This window comes from Aquila chrysaetos, chromosome 23 (assembly GCF_900496995.4).
Source record: "Aquila chrysaetos chrysaetos chromosome 23, bAquChr1.4, whole genome shotgun sequence".
Taxonomy (NCBI): Eukaryota; Metazoa; Chordata; class Aves; order Accipitriformes; family Accipitridae; genus Aquila; species Aquila chrysaetos.
In genome coordinates this window covers 19,279,764-19,294,285 of record NC_044026.1, presented here as the reverse complement: position 1 = coordinate 19,294,285, position 14,522 = coordinate 19,279,764, and the positions used below count along the sequence as shown (strand labels likewise).

Below are 14,522 nucleotides of genomic sequence, written 5' to 3'. Positions count from 1 at the left end.
TGGGATATCTCTCACTATCTCCTATTCAGAGGATATGGGATTCATCTTAAACTGCAGCTATGGTCACTTCTAAAAATATTTAATAGGTCCAGATAGCCTGCTGAACCCAGCAAGGTGTGCAGGAAAACACTTAGGATACAACATTTGGAGAAAGAGAGAGAAAGTGTACCTATGCACATTTGTATCTTAATGGTTGGAGCAATTATCAGGAAGAGTGAGAGAAATGCTGGGTCTCAATCCCCGTCCCTACGTTTTCTGTAACAGTTACATCAGCTGCCCCTAAAGCGTAATAGCTACAACAGTCATTTCTGTCCTTCACATCAAAATGGTCAAGAGTAAAGGCTCTCCCCTCTCAGACAAGCAGCTACACTGCAAGATTGAAAAGCCAAGTGTCCCTTGTATTTTGTCCCTAGCTTAGTGAAGTCTGAATTCTTTGCTGCAAAATGAGCCACGCAGAATCATTTATAGTCCTTTGGATCAGATGCTGAACCCTTTAAACTAAGGGGAAACTGGACCAAAAATCTTCTGTCTATTGTAGAGGAAGGCAGGCCACCCATAGACACTGTTTTGTGTTTGTGGGGGTTTTTAAGTGATGACAGATCCACCCAGAGAGGAATCCTTTTTCTGTGGAATATAAGACAGGCTCTGAGACACCTGGTCCCTGCAGGGAGGTGGAGGTGGAGCAGTGCCTCATCAGAGAGCCTGGATGTGGCTTAGGAGTGAGGTAGGTCCTAAGCGAGGCAGCCTGGGGCAGTTCCAGGCACACTCAGGAGCAGAACTGAGAGAATCCGAGGAACTTTAAAATAAAACAGTAATGCACTGCCAGCATTACACAGCAGGTGGATTGGGGATTTCCAGGGGGGTTGTTTGCTTGTTTGTTTATGGACTTATATTCCATCTAAGTCCTGTTTTAAAAGCTTCTTTTATTGGCTCATGAAGCCTTTATGCTTCCACCCTTCCCAGCTGCTGACATGTAGCTGAGGCATAAGGAGTAGTCAATGTGTCTTCATGCCCTTGCAATATTTGAGGATTGCTGGTAGCTGGCGCAGTCCAGATAAGCCACTAGGCTGCTCTGACTTATCCCTTATAAGTAACTGAGTACTTGGGGAACGGCACTTCTCTCTCGTGAACTGTACTGCTCAGATCTTGCATGGTTTCCAGAATCAGAGCCTTCATATTTCTGTAAATTTTGAATTTTAACCATGGGCTTGGTGTTTATGACATTGGCAGGTCACTAGTTATGCCAGACATTGTGCACCCTTCATTTTAGAGCTGTGTCAGACCCTGTACCTCCCTGTCTACATCACTGGCGGGGGGGGGGGCTCTTCTCTGCAGACTGCTAAAATAATTCATTTTTGTGAAAGACTGTGAAATGCATATTTGGAAGCTGAACCATCAAACATACATTTTCTGATGGCTTAATCAGAGATTTATATTCATATTTCCAGAGGGGGGAAAAAAAGATAATGAAACTGTCTAATAAAACTGCATATTTCTGTTTTATGTATACATATTCCTAGTTACTATATCACTGTATGTAATAGATTCGCAGTTTATAAATGTGTATATTTATAGTAAATTAAGTGTACATGTTTTTATATATTCTATATATAAATTGCATGTTTTCTAAGACAGTCACAACAGAACAAGATGCTTAATGAGTGACCCAAGGGCATTGGCTTCAACTGTATAAAAAATTTAAATCTAAACATGAAACTGGATGTGATAAAAACAATACAACTAAATTAGAACATGATCAAAACAATAGTGTCTCCTGCTTTGATATCAAAGGTCTTTGGCTCTGCTTTGACATTTGTTTTTCATAAATTCCCTTGGCAGTTTGTGCATCAGCAGACCAATATTCCATGACAACAGCCAAATCCATTGATATCTCTTAATTAAACCATTGGTTCTGAATAAAGGCAACACACCAATATGATACAGATCGCTGTGGCTAACCTTTTCAATATAAAAGATTAGGGACAGATCCTCAGCTTGGATACCAAGCAGCATTGGTTAGCTTGTTCTTTACACCGCTGCATGCTCGCAGCCTTTCTGACTTGCTTTGGGGGAAGCTGGCTGCAGGAAGCTCAGAAAGAGATCCAGGGAATGAGCGAACAGCTAAGCAGCAGAGATAATCAGGGGGGCTGCTTGAGCTTGCTGTCGGGCCCCATTTGTCCAGAAGCCTAGACATAACCTAACTAGCCGTGCAGCTCCCCTAGCCTACTCGTGTTCTGGGAAAGGACCTGAAATTAAAGAAAGAGGGGAAGAAGGACAAGTTCCATAGCCCTCTTTACCAGCAGTTTTAAAAGAAACACAATTAAAAGGATCCTTTCATAATTGCAGTAAAAAGGTTTCTGCATGAAAACATGCATACCTAGGGCAGGGGCTGAACATCATATCCTTAGCTACATTTTTGTAGTTGAAGAAAATTAAAACAAACCCAAACAAACCTGGTAAGGATCCTTGTGCAGCATCTAACTGTGCAGTGAGATGTGTGTACACAGCTTCATCTGAAAACAGCATGAAGTTGTAGATGTGCTTCAAGACAGAAAATAAACCAGAAGCATACCTCCCTAATAATGGATGCTTACACATCTCAAGCAACCTATATTTAGGTAGTGCAATGGCCTGGCCACATCTGAAAACTGGCCAGGTAGCCTCCCTCCTCCTACAATGAACCTTCAGCCCATGCCCTACAATGGGAATGCACCAATAGTGGGCACTTCCTTACTACATGCTGTCGTGCCTAAGTAGGATTTGAGTCTCCATCAGCCATGGCCCTTTGAGGCTCAGATTGTGTGGAAAATAGCCCAGTACAGGATACTCACTGCATCTGACTCCATGGCCAGTAGTTGTTAGCAACTGAAGTCTGGCTTTGGGAAGCTTGTTAACCACTGGAGAACAAATCACTGCAGCCCCGCAGCCTATCTTAGGTATGTTTTTCAACTTTTGCACGTATTTACAGGTTGCTTTTCCAACAGGTATTTATTGTGAAGTGTCACATCTAGATTAAGGTCGACTTCTGCAGACAGTGCCTCTTCTTAGCATGTACATATAAGCTGCCTTTATTTATTAAGCCTGATGCCATTAATATCACCCTTGAATGTCATTCAGTGCTTTCCATTCATGCTTTTTTAAGCATTTCATTACTGGTCGACTCAGGGGCCAAATAAGTAAGCAACGGGCTAGAACATATGGGAAAAACAGACCCTTGCTGCCAAGGAGTTAAAGTATTAAAGTGCATAAGCCATTTCCTGTAACAGTTGTCAAGCTAATTTTCAGTAAATTACTTAGTCCATGTGTTTATTATTCAGATATAAACCCACTGACTCGGCATGAAAATGACATTACACCACTGTAATAACAGAGTAATCTTTTACACCTGCAGTCACTATACCCCCAAACTGCATCCCTCTAACAAGACTTCTCTGTGTTCAGGAACAGAAGTTTTTGAGCAAGTGAATTCACACTGCATTGCACCACCCAGTGATGAGGGTAACATTAATGGGCACTGTTGCTGCATGCCTCCATGTAACTCCATAAAAATCAGAATACTCTTTAGCGAATAATGACTTAATGGGAAAGAATGCACTTAAAACATAGAATGAACTTAAATACAAAAGAAAATCACTATCATCTTCATGGCAAATGTTTTCTGTACTAAAAGATAACACACTTCTGGAGCTCTTGGTGACAAACTCCCCTTCTCTCCACCCAGTGCATGACAGCCAGTCTACTACATAAAGTATTTGGCGTAAAGGACATGGTAGTGTCAATAGATAAATAGTTTTTTCTATCTCATCATTTCTAGCTTACGTTTAGATTTTAAGTCATTTTAGAAGATGAAGGTGTTAAAAAGTGGAAATAATTTAGTAACCTCTGAAGGTCAACACCTGCTAGGAAAATCTAAATTCAAGCTGACTTTCCATTAGCTCCACGTCTCATGTTGTGATTAAGCTGTAGATTGATCCCTTGTATCATAGTATTGCACGCAGTGCTCTTGAGGTAGCCTGAGCCGAGTATACACTAATCTAAGACACCACTTCACCATCCCTGGTTTCTACCAGTGAGAAAGCACGTTCTTGGCTAGTGTTATAGCACAGGTGCCCTACGCTGCTATTTCTGGTTTTGCTGAGGAAAGCAAAGTGAGCAGTGGAGAAAGTAAAGACATCACTCTGATTTGTTGTTGTTGGTTTTTACCATTAAAAAATATAACATGAATATTCATTGGGTAACAAGTACATCATGCAGGTTTCACTTTTTAGTATTTTAGAGAAACCATGCTCAACTGATGTTATAACTGAAGAAGAAACAGCAAGTCAGCTCATAGGACCACGAGTGTATGTTTGCTGTCAACAGAAAGACTCTCAGGGACTTCAATTAGTATTAGATTGCAGTCTTCATATTTACATTTAAAAGTATTCCCCTCTGTGTCCTTACACAAATTATTAGCCTATTCAAATTCAATCCAAGATAAGTATAAGATGAAAAAGTATGCATTAAGTATCTGACAGACAGTGATTAAAGAAAGGCAATTTTAAGAGCTGTCACTCTGGCACTTGTCTCTGGCCGTTCATCAGGCGGACAGTCCCTCTCAGTGCCCTGGTCATTTTGTATCCGATCACTTGATGTGTCAAGAAGAACCAGAAATCTGCTCCTCTGCTTTCAAGTGATTGTGTAAGACAGAAATATACAAAAAAAAGAAAGGATTCTTCAGTATATAGTAATGCTGTAAAAAAAAAAATCAAAACCCCAAAACCTGTGTTGATGTCTAAACATTTATATATTCACCTGTTGCTCTCCCACTATCTTCCTGAATTTTCTAATTCACAAGAGCAATTTAGAGAAAAGCAGTAACTAATGATGAAATGCTTTATCTGGATAAAACACCTTGTTCCAGTAAGTAGCATTTTCCGCTCTCTTTAGAATACGTACCCTTTATTCCACAAATTAATCAAATAGCTGCTGTTTTCCAGTAATTCAGACTAGTCATAAAGTATATTTAATTATTGTATAATCAGTGGTATAAGATAAATGGGTTCCACTCAGTTGCCTTTCCATGAAATCAGACTTCTGACACTTGAAAATGCCTATATTGGACTGGGAGAAAGCTATGTAACTGGTTTAAAGCAGGAAAAGCTAGACAAATGCATGAGTAGCGGCACAACTACCTTGATCCACAACAACTTTGTGAAACATAGGAAACAAATGTTAATGCCAGACTACATGCAAAGCCAGATAGCAGATCCCTAGTTTAAACCATCATTCCTGCAGACCTCTTTTATGCTTAGAAGTTCTTGCCGTAAAATACAAGAAGTGTCATAAATTCGATATTCATTCAACATCTCATACATTCATCTATTTATATGATTTAGAATATCAATATTTTACAATAGCCCTTATCCCAAAAAAGATTGCAAAGAGATTAATGGATGTTAGAAACTGAAACAATTTGTATTATGGTCACAATAAAGACTTGGTACAAAAAAAATATCTTTATAATATCCATGCAAGATAAATTTATTTTGACCTCTTAGCAGCTGTACTTCTTATTCTTTAAAAGGAAAAAAATATGCAACTAGAACATCGGCGTGCACCATATTGACTAATAAAAATGGTTATCAGCTGACAAGGTTTTGACTGGCGATGTGAAGTTCGAAACTGCATGACTTAACTTTCTAGTTCTGAACTCTGAGATACAAAATACCCTTCAAAGGAACATAGCAAAGAACAAGAAAACCTTTCATACCCCTCACCAGAAGACTGAGAGCTCCGGGAGAGCTCAGAGATGGGAAGTTACGAAAAAACTGCTGCAAAGTACCATCCTGCCCTGGAAAGTGACTTAATAAAAAAATCAAAAATAAGAAATGGCAGATTCTTTGCCATTAAGGGTTCATAGGTGTCATCAGGCAGCAGCTTCGCTTCAGGAACACAAACCATGGGACTTGGAGGTGAGCAGTGCCTGTCAAACAGCTCAGCATGCACCATACCACGTCATGCACACCATCCCTGCTCTACCCGCTTGAACATCACGGGAGCAAAGCTGTGAATCTTTCTCCTCCTGTGTTTTTCACGAAACGGTTTTAGACACATACTGGGGAGCAGTAAAGAGCTGTCTTTAAGTTGTCCTATGTACAGAGATGGCTGCTATTCCTGGTTTTATGTGAGCTACAAGAGATGAAGCAGAATTCTTCGTTTGGTGTCCCTCCCATATAAAGGGCAGGAATAACTTCTTAACAATTGCTACCTTGCTCAGTTCAGGCATTCTCTGAAACTTCACTGATACTCATACAAATGCACCAAAAGAATGTGAGACCCTAAGGCAATATCACTTACTACAAGCTAATATGGACTCCAGTTTAGGAACTCAATAAGCATTTTGAAAACTACTGAAATTAAAACTTAAGACTTTCCTGACTAGAGGGGTTTTTTGACTTGTCAAACCTTTGGATCTGAAAGCTGTACTAGGTCCCTCCTCACTCAGGCATAGGAAGCAGTCAAAAAAGGCATTTTGTTCCAAATCTTGTAATTTGCACACGTGGCTAAGAAACGATTGTTTTTCCCGTCGTTCTCAACTTTCACAGCACTCCTAACAAGGCTCAATACAGGAAAACATGCATTTCAGTGACCAAAACTGACAGGTATAAGTGCAAAAGTACATTGGCATCAGATTTGTTAAAGAAGGAAGCATTTTATCGGTTTTCAAAGTAAAGTAACATTCTGAGCTTTAAATTGGCATAGAAGAGCCAGTTTTGGTGGAATTATAGGGCTCTCCAGAAATGCTAAGTATTTGCAATGAAACTTCTCTCCCTTTCCTTCAAAGCCACAAGACATTCTGTGCTCACTTCCATAGGGATTTACAGGACTACAGCAAGGAAAACTTGCTGTGAATAGTAATGGTTGCAAAAGAAACCTCCAGCCCATAGCCTTCTGTGTGCTGGAATTGTGGTGGTGACTCTCCACAACTCAGTTCAAATTATGGAAGGAAAGGGGGGAGTCATGGAAGTGATGAACGGAATGTGGTTTTTATATTTTGTAGGGATCCTGAGAAATTGGTTCTTACCATTCAGTCATCATTCGCAGGATAAAATCTGCTGTGTGCATACCTTGAGTCCTACCTCTCTGCTTTGGGGAAGAAGATTTTACTTTCTTCAAGCTGAATAAAAGCATAGACCTTTTCTTCAGACACTGCTATAAAGAAGACAACAGCTCAGCATGGAAGTGGTAAAGATATTGCCTTCATGGCTTAAAAATGTCAGGAACAAGTCATCTCAGTTGCTTTTAGTGTGGAACCTGGAATCCTATTTGCTATGTGGAACTAGTAAGGTCTTCAGAATCAAACTCTGACAGCTCTCCTAGTCCTCCCCATGGATCAACTGATCTCCATGACATTATCACACTGGAAAACTGAAGTTATTGAAAAGAGAATCAGAACCCAGAGGTAAAACCCTCAAACCCATAATTTGTCCAAAACATAATCTATTAATTAATCACAAGTCTTAAAAAAACTTACCTTTAAAATTTGGTCTGATTCTAGCATCATACCCCGATGTCCTTCCCATCAATTTGTCCAAAAAATCTGAAGGAGACAGGGTCTGTGAGGGGGATTTTCCAGATCTTGAATCATGTTCTTTACAGAAAGTCGTCCTAAATAAATTATTAGCCACCATTAGCTAATATTTAGCTTGTATTGTATTCAAGTCATGGAGAAATTATAGCACTAAATAAAATTGTCTCAATTCAGTGAATGTAGCAATTAATATTTTTATAGAACAATATAGTCTATTTTTCAACTGAAAACTTCATTCTAGGCAAAAAATGAGCTTAAGGTAGTATGCATGGACACAATTTGCTAGTCAGAAAGAAATCTCAGCTTTAAAAAGAAATTTATTACAGCTTTAAGACTTTAGAAGCTTCAGTTTACTCTTCATCTTAATGTGTAGAGCAATCTTACAGGGACTTTGATATCCTATTTCATATCATTACTTTAATTGCATGTATGCTGTTAAAACTATATGTTAACGCTGGTTTAAGGTGGTCTTAAACTTCCAAACAATAGCTGGCAACACTCACCAAGCAACACTGAAAAATGTTGGTTTTGTTAATGTTGGGAAGGATGAAGATGCAAAAAAATGTTTGTTACAGATGCTACCCAACAAAGATTTAAATCAAGCTAGTGAATGTCTGGATTCTTCCCCAACATGGCAAAAAAGGTTCCAGAGTCAGTCACATCTGATCTTAGGGTTTTTTTACCAATGATCACTGAGTAATAAAATGTATCAGTGTTATCACCAGCTGGTATTTATATGCAAGCTCTGGGAACACATCTCTGTTTTCAGGATTTAAGAGCAAACTTCTGGTACCATATCAGGCATCCAAAATGCTGTGTACATGGCATATTACGTATTGCAAGCACATTATATATTGCAGAGAAAGAGAATTTAGGAGTTCCCTGTGGTTGTTCCCTAGGGAAAAAGAAACTAGAATGAAATGGTCATATTTGGTGTCTAGAGGCACGGATTTCATCATAAAGCATTATCTTGATTCTTAAATAACCAATTTCATTGTATCTATATTTCAACATAATCTTTGAGCTATATTAAAAGTAATTCCATGACTGTCTTCTTAACCACTCTCTGTTTATATATTTGCCCAAAGGGAACCACTCAGTTTCAGGAGTGTTTCGTGGGGGGTTTTGGTGCATCTATACGCAAGTATAAACAAATTAGATATACGTGTGAGCATCTGAAATGAGAAGCAAATATCAAACCCTTTATTCCTTCACAAAAACACCAGAACTGCTAAAAGGCAAGGTGATAGTAAATTCTTGTGGTGTGATTCCCCGCGTTTTTTCAGGTTCCATTTACAGGGGGCGGTTGCTTCTTTTTGCTTTTGTTAATGACATGGTGCCATTACAAAATATCTTTCATTTTTAATACATAATAGATGACATTCCCCACTTAAATACTAAAAACATTCAGGTAAGATAATAAAAGCTGGAAAATTAATCCAGTGCACTTATTTGGGATGTTCCTATACAAATTACTTCTGTTTTCATTCGGAGCCCACTAGTTATGAGTTCTGTTATGATCCCAGACACACGAATGTAAACAATATTTCACTCTGTCACTGTATATATACCTCATTACTCATACAAAAACACTTTATGTATGTACATGTAGATACACAGCAGCATACAGTATAATAATGAATCTCAGCTAAAATGGTGTTTTGGTTAATAAGACTGACCTGTTTGCTTTGTACCGCAAAAAGTCAACAGCTGAAGCAAAAGCTCATGAAACATTAAAAAAATTTTAGAAACAACAATCATATGTACTGGTACTTTAAGTGAGCACAATACTGGTCCGATCCAGGGTTTTTCCAAAATCAGAGGGCTGGTTCTCTAATTTCAAATAACTACATCCCTGGCAAAACTGGTTCAATCATTTCCAAAGCTTGAAGAGGAGGGAACCCAAGCAACTTCCTAAACAACCTCTGGTGGGAGCAGAGAATTTGCATTTTGGAAGAAAAACTGGAGAAAATGTTTTTAGCTATATTGATACTCAGTGAAAAAACCATGTCTTTGAATCAGAGAAATGGAAAATAGATCACTCAAACTTGAGAATTTTTTTTTTGTGTGTTTGTTACCAAGCAACGAGTCTCTGAGTGTAAAAGGGATAGCCTATATAGAATGAACATGAAGTACTCTCAAATATAGCAAACAAACTAGGTTAATGTGACGTAGTATCTTTATAGTTATGCTTTCCACAGCCTTTTGACAAAAACCATCACATAGAGTAGTATCACCTACCTGAAGTGGTTTGTCTCTAAGAAAAACGCAAACAAGGTTGTCAAAATTTTCACTAGCTGCCGGTTCATTCCTCCTGCTTTCTGTGATGATTTGGAAAATATCCCAGAAATGATTCCAGAGAGATGCAGGGAAAAAGTGAGCTGGTGCTGCCTAGATTCCCAAATTCAGCGATATTTTAATTTTCTTGACAATCAGGAAGAGAAGGTCTGGATCTCTACAAACTGGGGGGAAAAAAGAAGTGCCAGTCCTTGGAATCATGGTCAGGTCAAGCCTAGGCTCATCTCCAGCAGCCAGCACAAAAAAGACAAAGCATCAGACCCGGTCCTTCCTCCGCCTCGCTTTTGGTGATGGAAGGGGGAAAAAAAAAAAAAAAAAGAAAAGAGAAAGAAAGAAAAAAGGGAAAGGAAAAGAGGAGGAAACCCAACTACGCGAGGCTCATCACGCAAAAGGGAACAGCACTGAGAGCAGTTCTGTTGCCGGTATGTTTTATTCCCCTTTCGCTTTTGAAAATTAGTATTTACGAGCGGTGGTGGGGCTACTGGGTCGGTCTGCTTTTCCCCTCTTTGGGCAGGGAGGCGTCGGCGCTGCCGGGGAGGGAAAGAGGGAGGGATGGAGGGGAGGACGGGGGGACGGGGGGACGGAGCGGGCGGGGGCCGCGGGGATCCCCGGCTCCCGGCTGGAACGAGGCGGGCGGGAGAGCAGCGGCGCCGGGAATTCAGCGCTCGGACAGCTCCGCGCCCGCCACTGCGCATGCGCCTGGCGGCGGCGGCCCGGGGCGGGGGGGGGGGCGGAGTGCGCGCGTCCGGACCCGCGTGTGCGCGCCCAGGGGGGGTGTTGCAGGGGGGGGGGGGGTCGGGTGTTTCTGCGTGGTGTTTTTGGGGGGGGGGGGGAGTGTCTGCGGGGGGGGGGTGCGAGGGGGTGTCTGTGCGTGCGGTGGCCGTCGGTGGGGTGGCAGGAGGGCGCCGTGTCGCGCCCCTCAGGGAGGTTGGGAGAGCCTTCCCACGGGCGGGAGAGCCTTCCCACGGGTGTCCGCGGCGGGGCGGTGGGGCCGGGGGGGAGACGTCCCCTTCCTTGGTGGGGAGAGGGGGGGAAGGAGCCCCTGCACCCCCGGGGCTGAGGGGTGAGCGTGGAGAGGGACGGCCCCCGCCACAGGAGCTACCCCGTCGGGGCACGAGTGGGTGTGAGGAGGAGGAGGAGGAGGAGGAGGAGGACAGAGCGGTCTGCGGGGAGTTTGTGGGGAAACCGAAGGGAGAAGGTTGCCTCCTTTCCATTTCCAGCTGGTTTCATGGCTCTTGTCCATGGTGCAGAGAAGAAGATGACAGGCAGCTTACTAGGAGATGTTTCCATCTCCAGACACGTTGGGAGGAGATGCTTCTCTTTTTGTACGTGGGGAGTTGACACAGGGAATGTAATCACCCGAGACCCCCAGATGGCCGGTGGCAGAGCAGGGGTGAAGCCCAGCTTTGCCGATCTCCAAAGCCCCAGGCCCGTGTCCTTCCGCCGACGCTTCCCACAACTTCAATCGCTCAGTTACAAGTCCTCGTGTTACACCCGAGATGCCACTGAGGAGTCACGTCGTTCAAGAGGAGGAAGAGAGTAACTTGCCGCTCTGAAGCACATATGGTGACTGACGAAAACTCTGCTCAACGCGCTACAACCCTTAAAGCATTTTGGTAACATGGTTTTAAATGGGCAGCTGGGGAATCTCATCTCACAATGTTCAGGGAATATAAAATGCCTTTTCCTCTGCTACCACCATGGTTTTCCCTCCCTTCCACCACTGGTTACTCTCTGTGTATCCTGTACCCTGAGGAGAAGCTGGATGCTTCCCCAACAGTTCAGTTGGTTCTCATTGGAAAATCCTAAATTTTGTGTAAAACAGAATCAAATCTGTTTCAATAATCTGGAAACCAATTCCTACAAAGAAGTTGTCTTTTTTACCTATCCTGCACTCCCAAAACAAACAAATTACTATTTTTTCTTCAGTTTCAGGTCCAGCTGTATTCTCCTGCCACAGAACCAGTCCACCTGAACAGCGCTTCGCTTCCACAAAAGTATTTGCACACACGTACGTTTCTCCTATCTCCAAGTAAACTTACCACTTCGTGACAGATACTCTTACCATGTTTGTAGTCATCTTCAAAAATTGCTTCTGAAAAGGAGTTGTTCTGTTCCTGTGTTAGCAAGAGATCAAAGCCACTTACTGTTCATTAAATGAAGCTCAGTTGTTGCATTTTGTTTGTTTATTTTAGTTTAATACTGTAGGACATATCTGAAAAAAATCTACCTGACTAGCTATTCATAGGCGCAAATGCTAGATAATGCAACACCTTATGAACAAAAGATTGAAATAACTGAAAAAGCAGTCCAAACATGCAAATGTAAGTTAAATCCCTTATTGCCTTGCCTGCCAAGTCTATGTCAGTAGCATAAATGAAGGTCCAGCAGAAGAAAGGCCAGAGAATTTGTTTTTATTAAAACTATCAATGTTTAACAGTAGACATTGGGGGTTGATGCTGAATCACTGCACTGTAACATCCTCTAACCTATTCAGAAGGCAGGTCCTCCTACTAATATATTAAAGAAGAGAGGTTGTGTTATGTCTCTTACTGCAGTGTCTCGTTCTCAGAAATAAAGCTCACAAAGCTGCATCTGGAAATAATGGAATAGTTTTGAGTCAACAAAGACCTACTGTTCAAAATTTGTGCCTGTTCCCATCTAGATAGGAACCCAATAACTGCTATATATTGTTACCTTGGGTTAAGATAAATGGAGAAATTGGAAAGCGACAATTTCTATCAGCTGCAGGAAAAATCTGTGTCTCTTTAACCCACACTGCCACCTGCTTCAAAGTGTGGGGAATCTCAGGACTGCTTGCAGAGTTCCTAATGCAGAAATCACGGAATGTGGCAGGTGTCTTTCCAATGAAGCTGTTAACATGGATTTTGTGACATGAGATGCTTTTAAAGACCTGTAAATGTTCCTTACCTTTTTTGGTGGAAGAAAATAACTGAACATTTCCCTAAGTTTTCTAACTAGAGAAAACCTACTTGAAAGTCTGCTTTCCAAGCTTTGGCTGCTGGCGACCATTTTCTGCGGTTCACGGCTATTTGAAATGCTAAATAACTATATCCCTAAGCTAAATAAAAGTTGCAGGAAGTTCTTCAAAATAACCTGACCTTAATTGGTGTGGGGGTTGTAAAAGCATGGTGAGAGGTGTAATAATGAAAATTTTGAGTATTTACTCCATCTTTCCTTACACCTCTGAATGCCCAGAGGCTTCAGTGACATGTTCCTCAGCATGCTGGTTACATGGAAGGGCCAAACCAAATTTAATTATGAAGGGTTGAATATAGTGCGTTACTGATACTAACTTAAGTAACAGCAACAGTCACTCGAATAGCTCTCTTCTTGAAATTCTGAGGGCTCAAAGCAACCATTTTCTCTAATCAGAGGGTTCCAGGTCAAGCTCCCATCTGCACTGGGGAGCAGGGGGAGCAGATTTCAGTGCATCCTTCACCACTTTTCCATGAATTAACACCTGCGTGAAAAAGTTCTTGCTTTCAGTCATTCTTGCAACACAGCCTCTCCTCATCCTCTGCCCATTAAAAGAGAAAAAAAAAAAGTTGTTTATAGCTGGTTTGAGTACTGTAAATCTCTACGTTGTCATTCATCCACAATTAAATAGTGTCTATAAAATGCACACCCGATCGTGAGGGATGATTCACAGCTCTGCAGACCAAGGGGAACCATTTGGGAGCACTGCGCCTGGAGGTACGTGGCGCTTCCTGGTGTCCCCCCTCCTCTGCAGGAGCCAGAGCTACGAGACGTACAGCCACTGATGTGCAGCAGTTTCTGGATGAGCTGTGTGCGTCGAGTTGCACGGAGGTGATTCTCTCCAGTGTCACTCATTCGTTATCTCCCACAACACATTTCTGACAGCAGAAGTGTGGCAAATGAATGGGAGCCAAGGACTCCCACCCAGGGTGGGATGGGGAGGCTTGTACTAAAACAACGGGATGTGAAGGAAGATGAGAGGGAAATGCTGCTCTTCCAGTGAAGAGGCTAAATGACACATTCCTGCTGTTCCCCAGGCATATACCAAAGCTTAATAATCATACTAAATATGGTACATTATTTCAAGTATGAACTAATTCAGTCATTTCTCTATTCCACCTGAGTTTCTTAAGCACTAACTACTGGGCAGAAAATAGGACAGAATCACCCTGTTTCCATGTAAATGGTTTTATAACAGTTAGTTGATGGCACATGATTTATGATTGTTTGCACTGTGTATGCATTTTTGGAAACCTAGAAAATGGAAGAAATAAGGTCATACCACTTTCTCAAATTATGATAAATAAGTGATCCAGAAGCACGCTTCTGAGGAAACAAAATCCATCACTTCAAATACGCAATTAGTGTCTATAAAAAGAGAAAATTCAATATAACTTTCAAAATGGTATGTCAGATTATCATAGGTTTCGGATGTTTGTTAACAATGCCAAGTGTATTTCAATATACTGCCAAATATAAATGAATAAAGAGTACAGTCTATGTAAAATGTCCAATTATAGTGAAGGTAAAAAAGCCAAAACAAAAACCTGAAGGTAATCTAACATGACTGCATGATGAGCTAAGGATAATAAACCAACTGGCCTGGTTTTTGAACTGTACCATAACAAATTGTGTAAAGGATGGAAAATGT

The 14,522-nt window shown here is 41.4% G+C and overlaps 1 protein-coding gene and 1 long non-coding RNA gene across 9 annotated transcripts in view; one reads left to right on the top strand and one right to left on the bottom strand.

Annotated features, from left to right (window-relative positions):
- Positions 1-10,538, bottom strand: part of GLRA2 (glycine receptor alpha 2) — a 135,614-nt gene extending 125,076 nt beyond the window's left edge. For 2 of the 7 annotated variants that reach the window (XM_029998843.1, XM_029998844.1), the window contains exons 1-2: positions 9,815-10,535; positions 7,517-7,650 (exon numbers count right to left, since the gene is read on the bottom strand). In XM_029998843.1, the coding sequence (XP_029854703.1) occupies positions 7,517-7,650; positions 9,815-9,882 (202 nt within the window). In that variant the 5' untranslated portion in view covers positions 9,883-10,535. Of the gene's footprint in view, positions 1-7,516; positions 7,651-9,814 lie in introns of those variants that run through there. The other 5 variants (XM_029998841.1, XM_029998842.1, XM_029998846.1 and 2 more) reach the window with 4 other exon arrangements.
- On the top strand, positions 10,187-12,420 carry LOC115334546. Of its 2 annotated transcripts, none has more exons than XR_003921148.1 (2): positions 10,187-10,293; positions 11,801-12,420. It is a non-coding gene; the product is annotated as an uncharacterized LOC115334546 (long non-coding RNA). The 2 variants fall into 2 exon arrangements; XR_003921149.1 differs by lacking the exon at positions 10,187-10,293 and adding an exon at positions 11,128-11,437.
- The last annotated feature ends 2,102 nt before the right edge of the window (positions 12,421-14,522 follow it).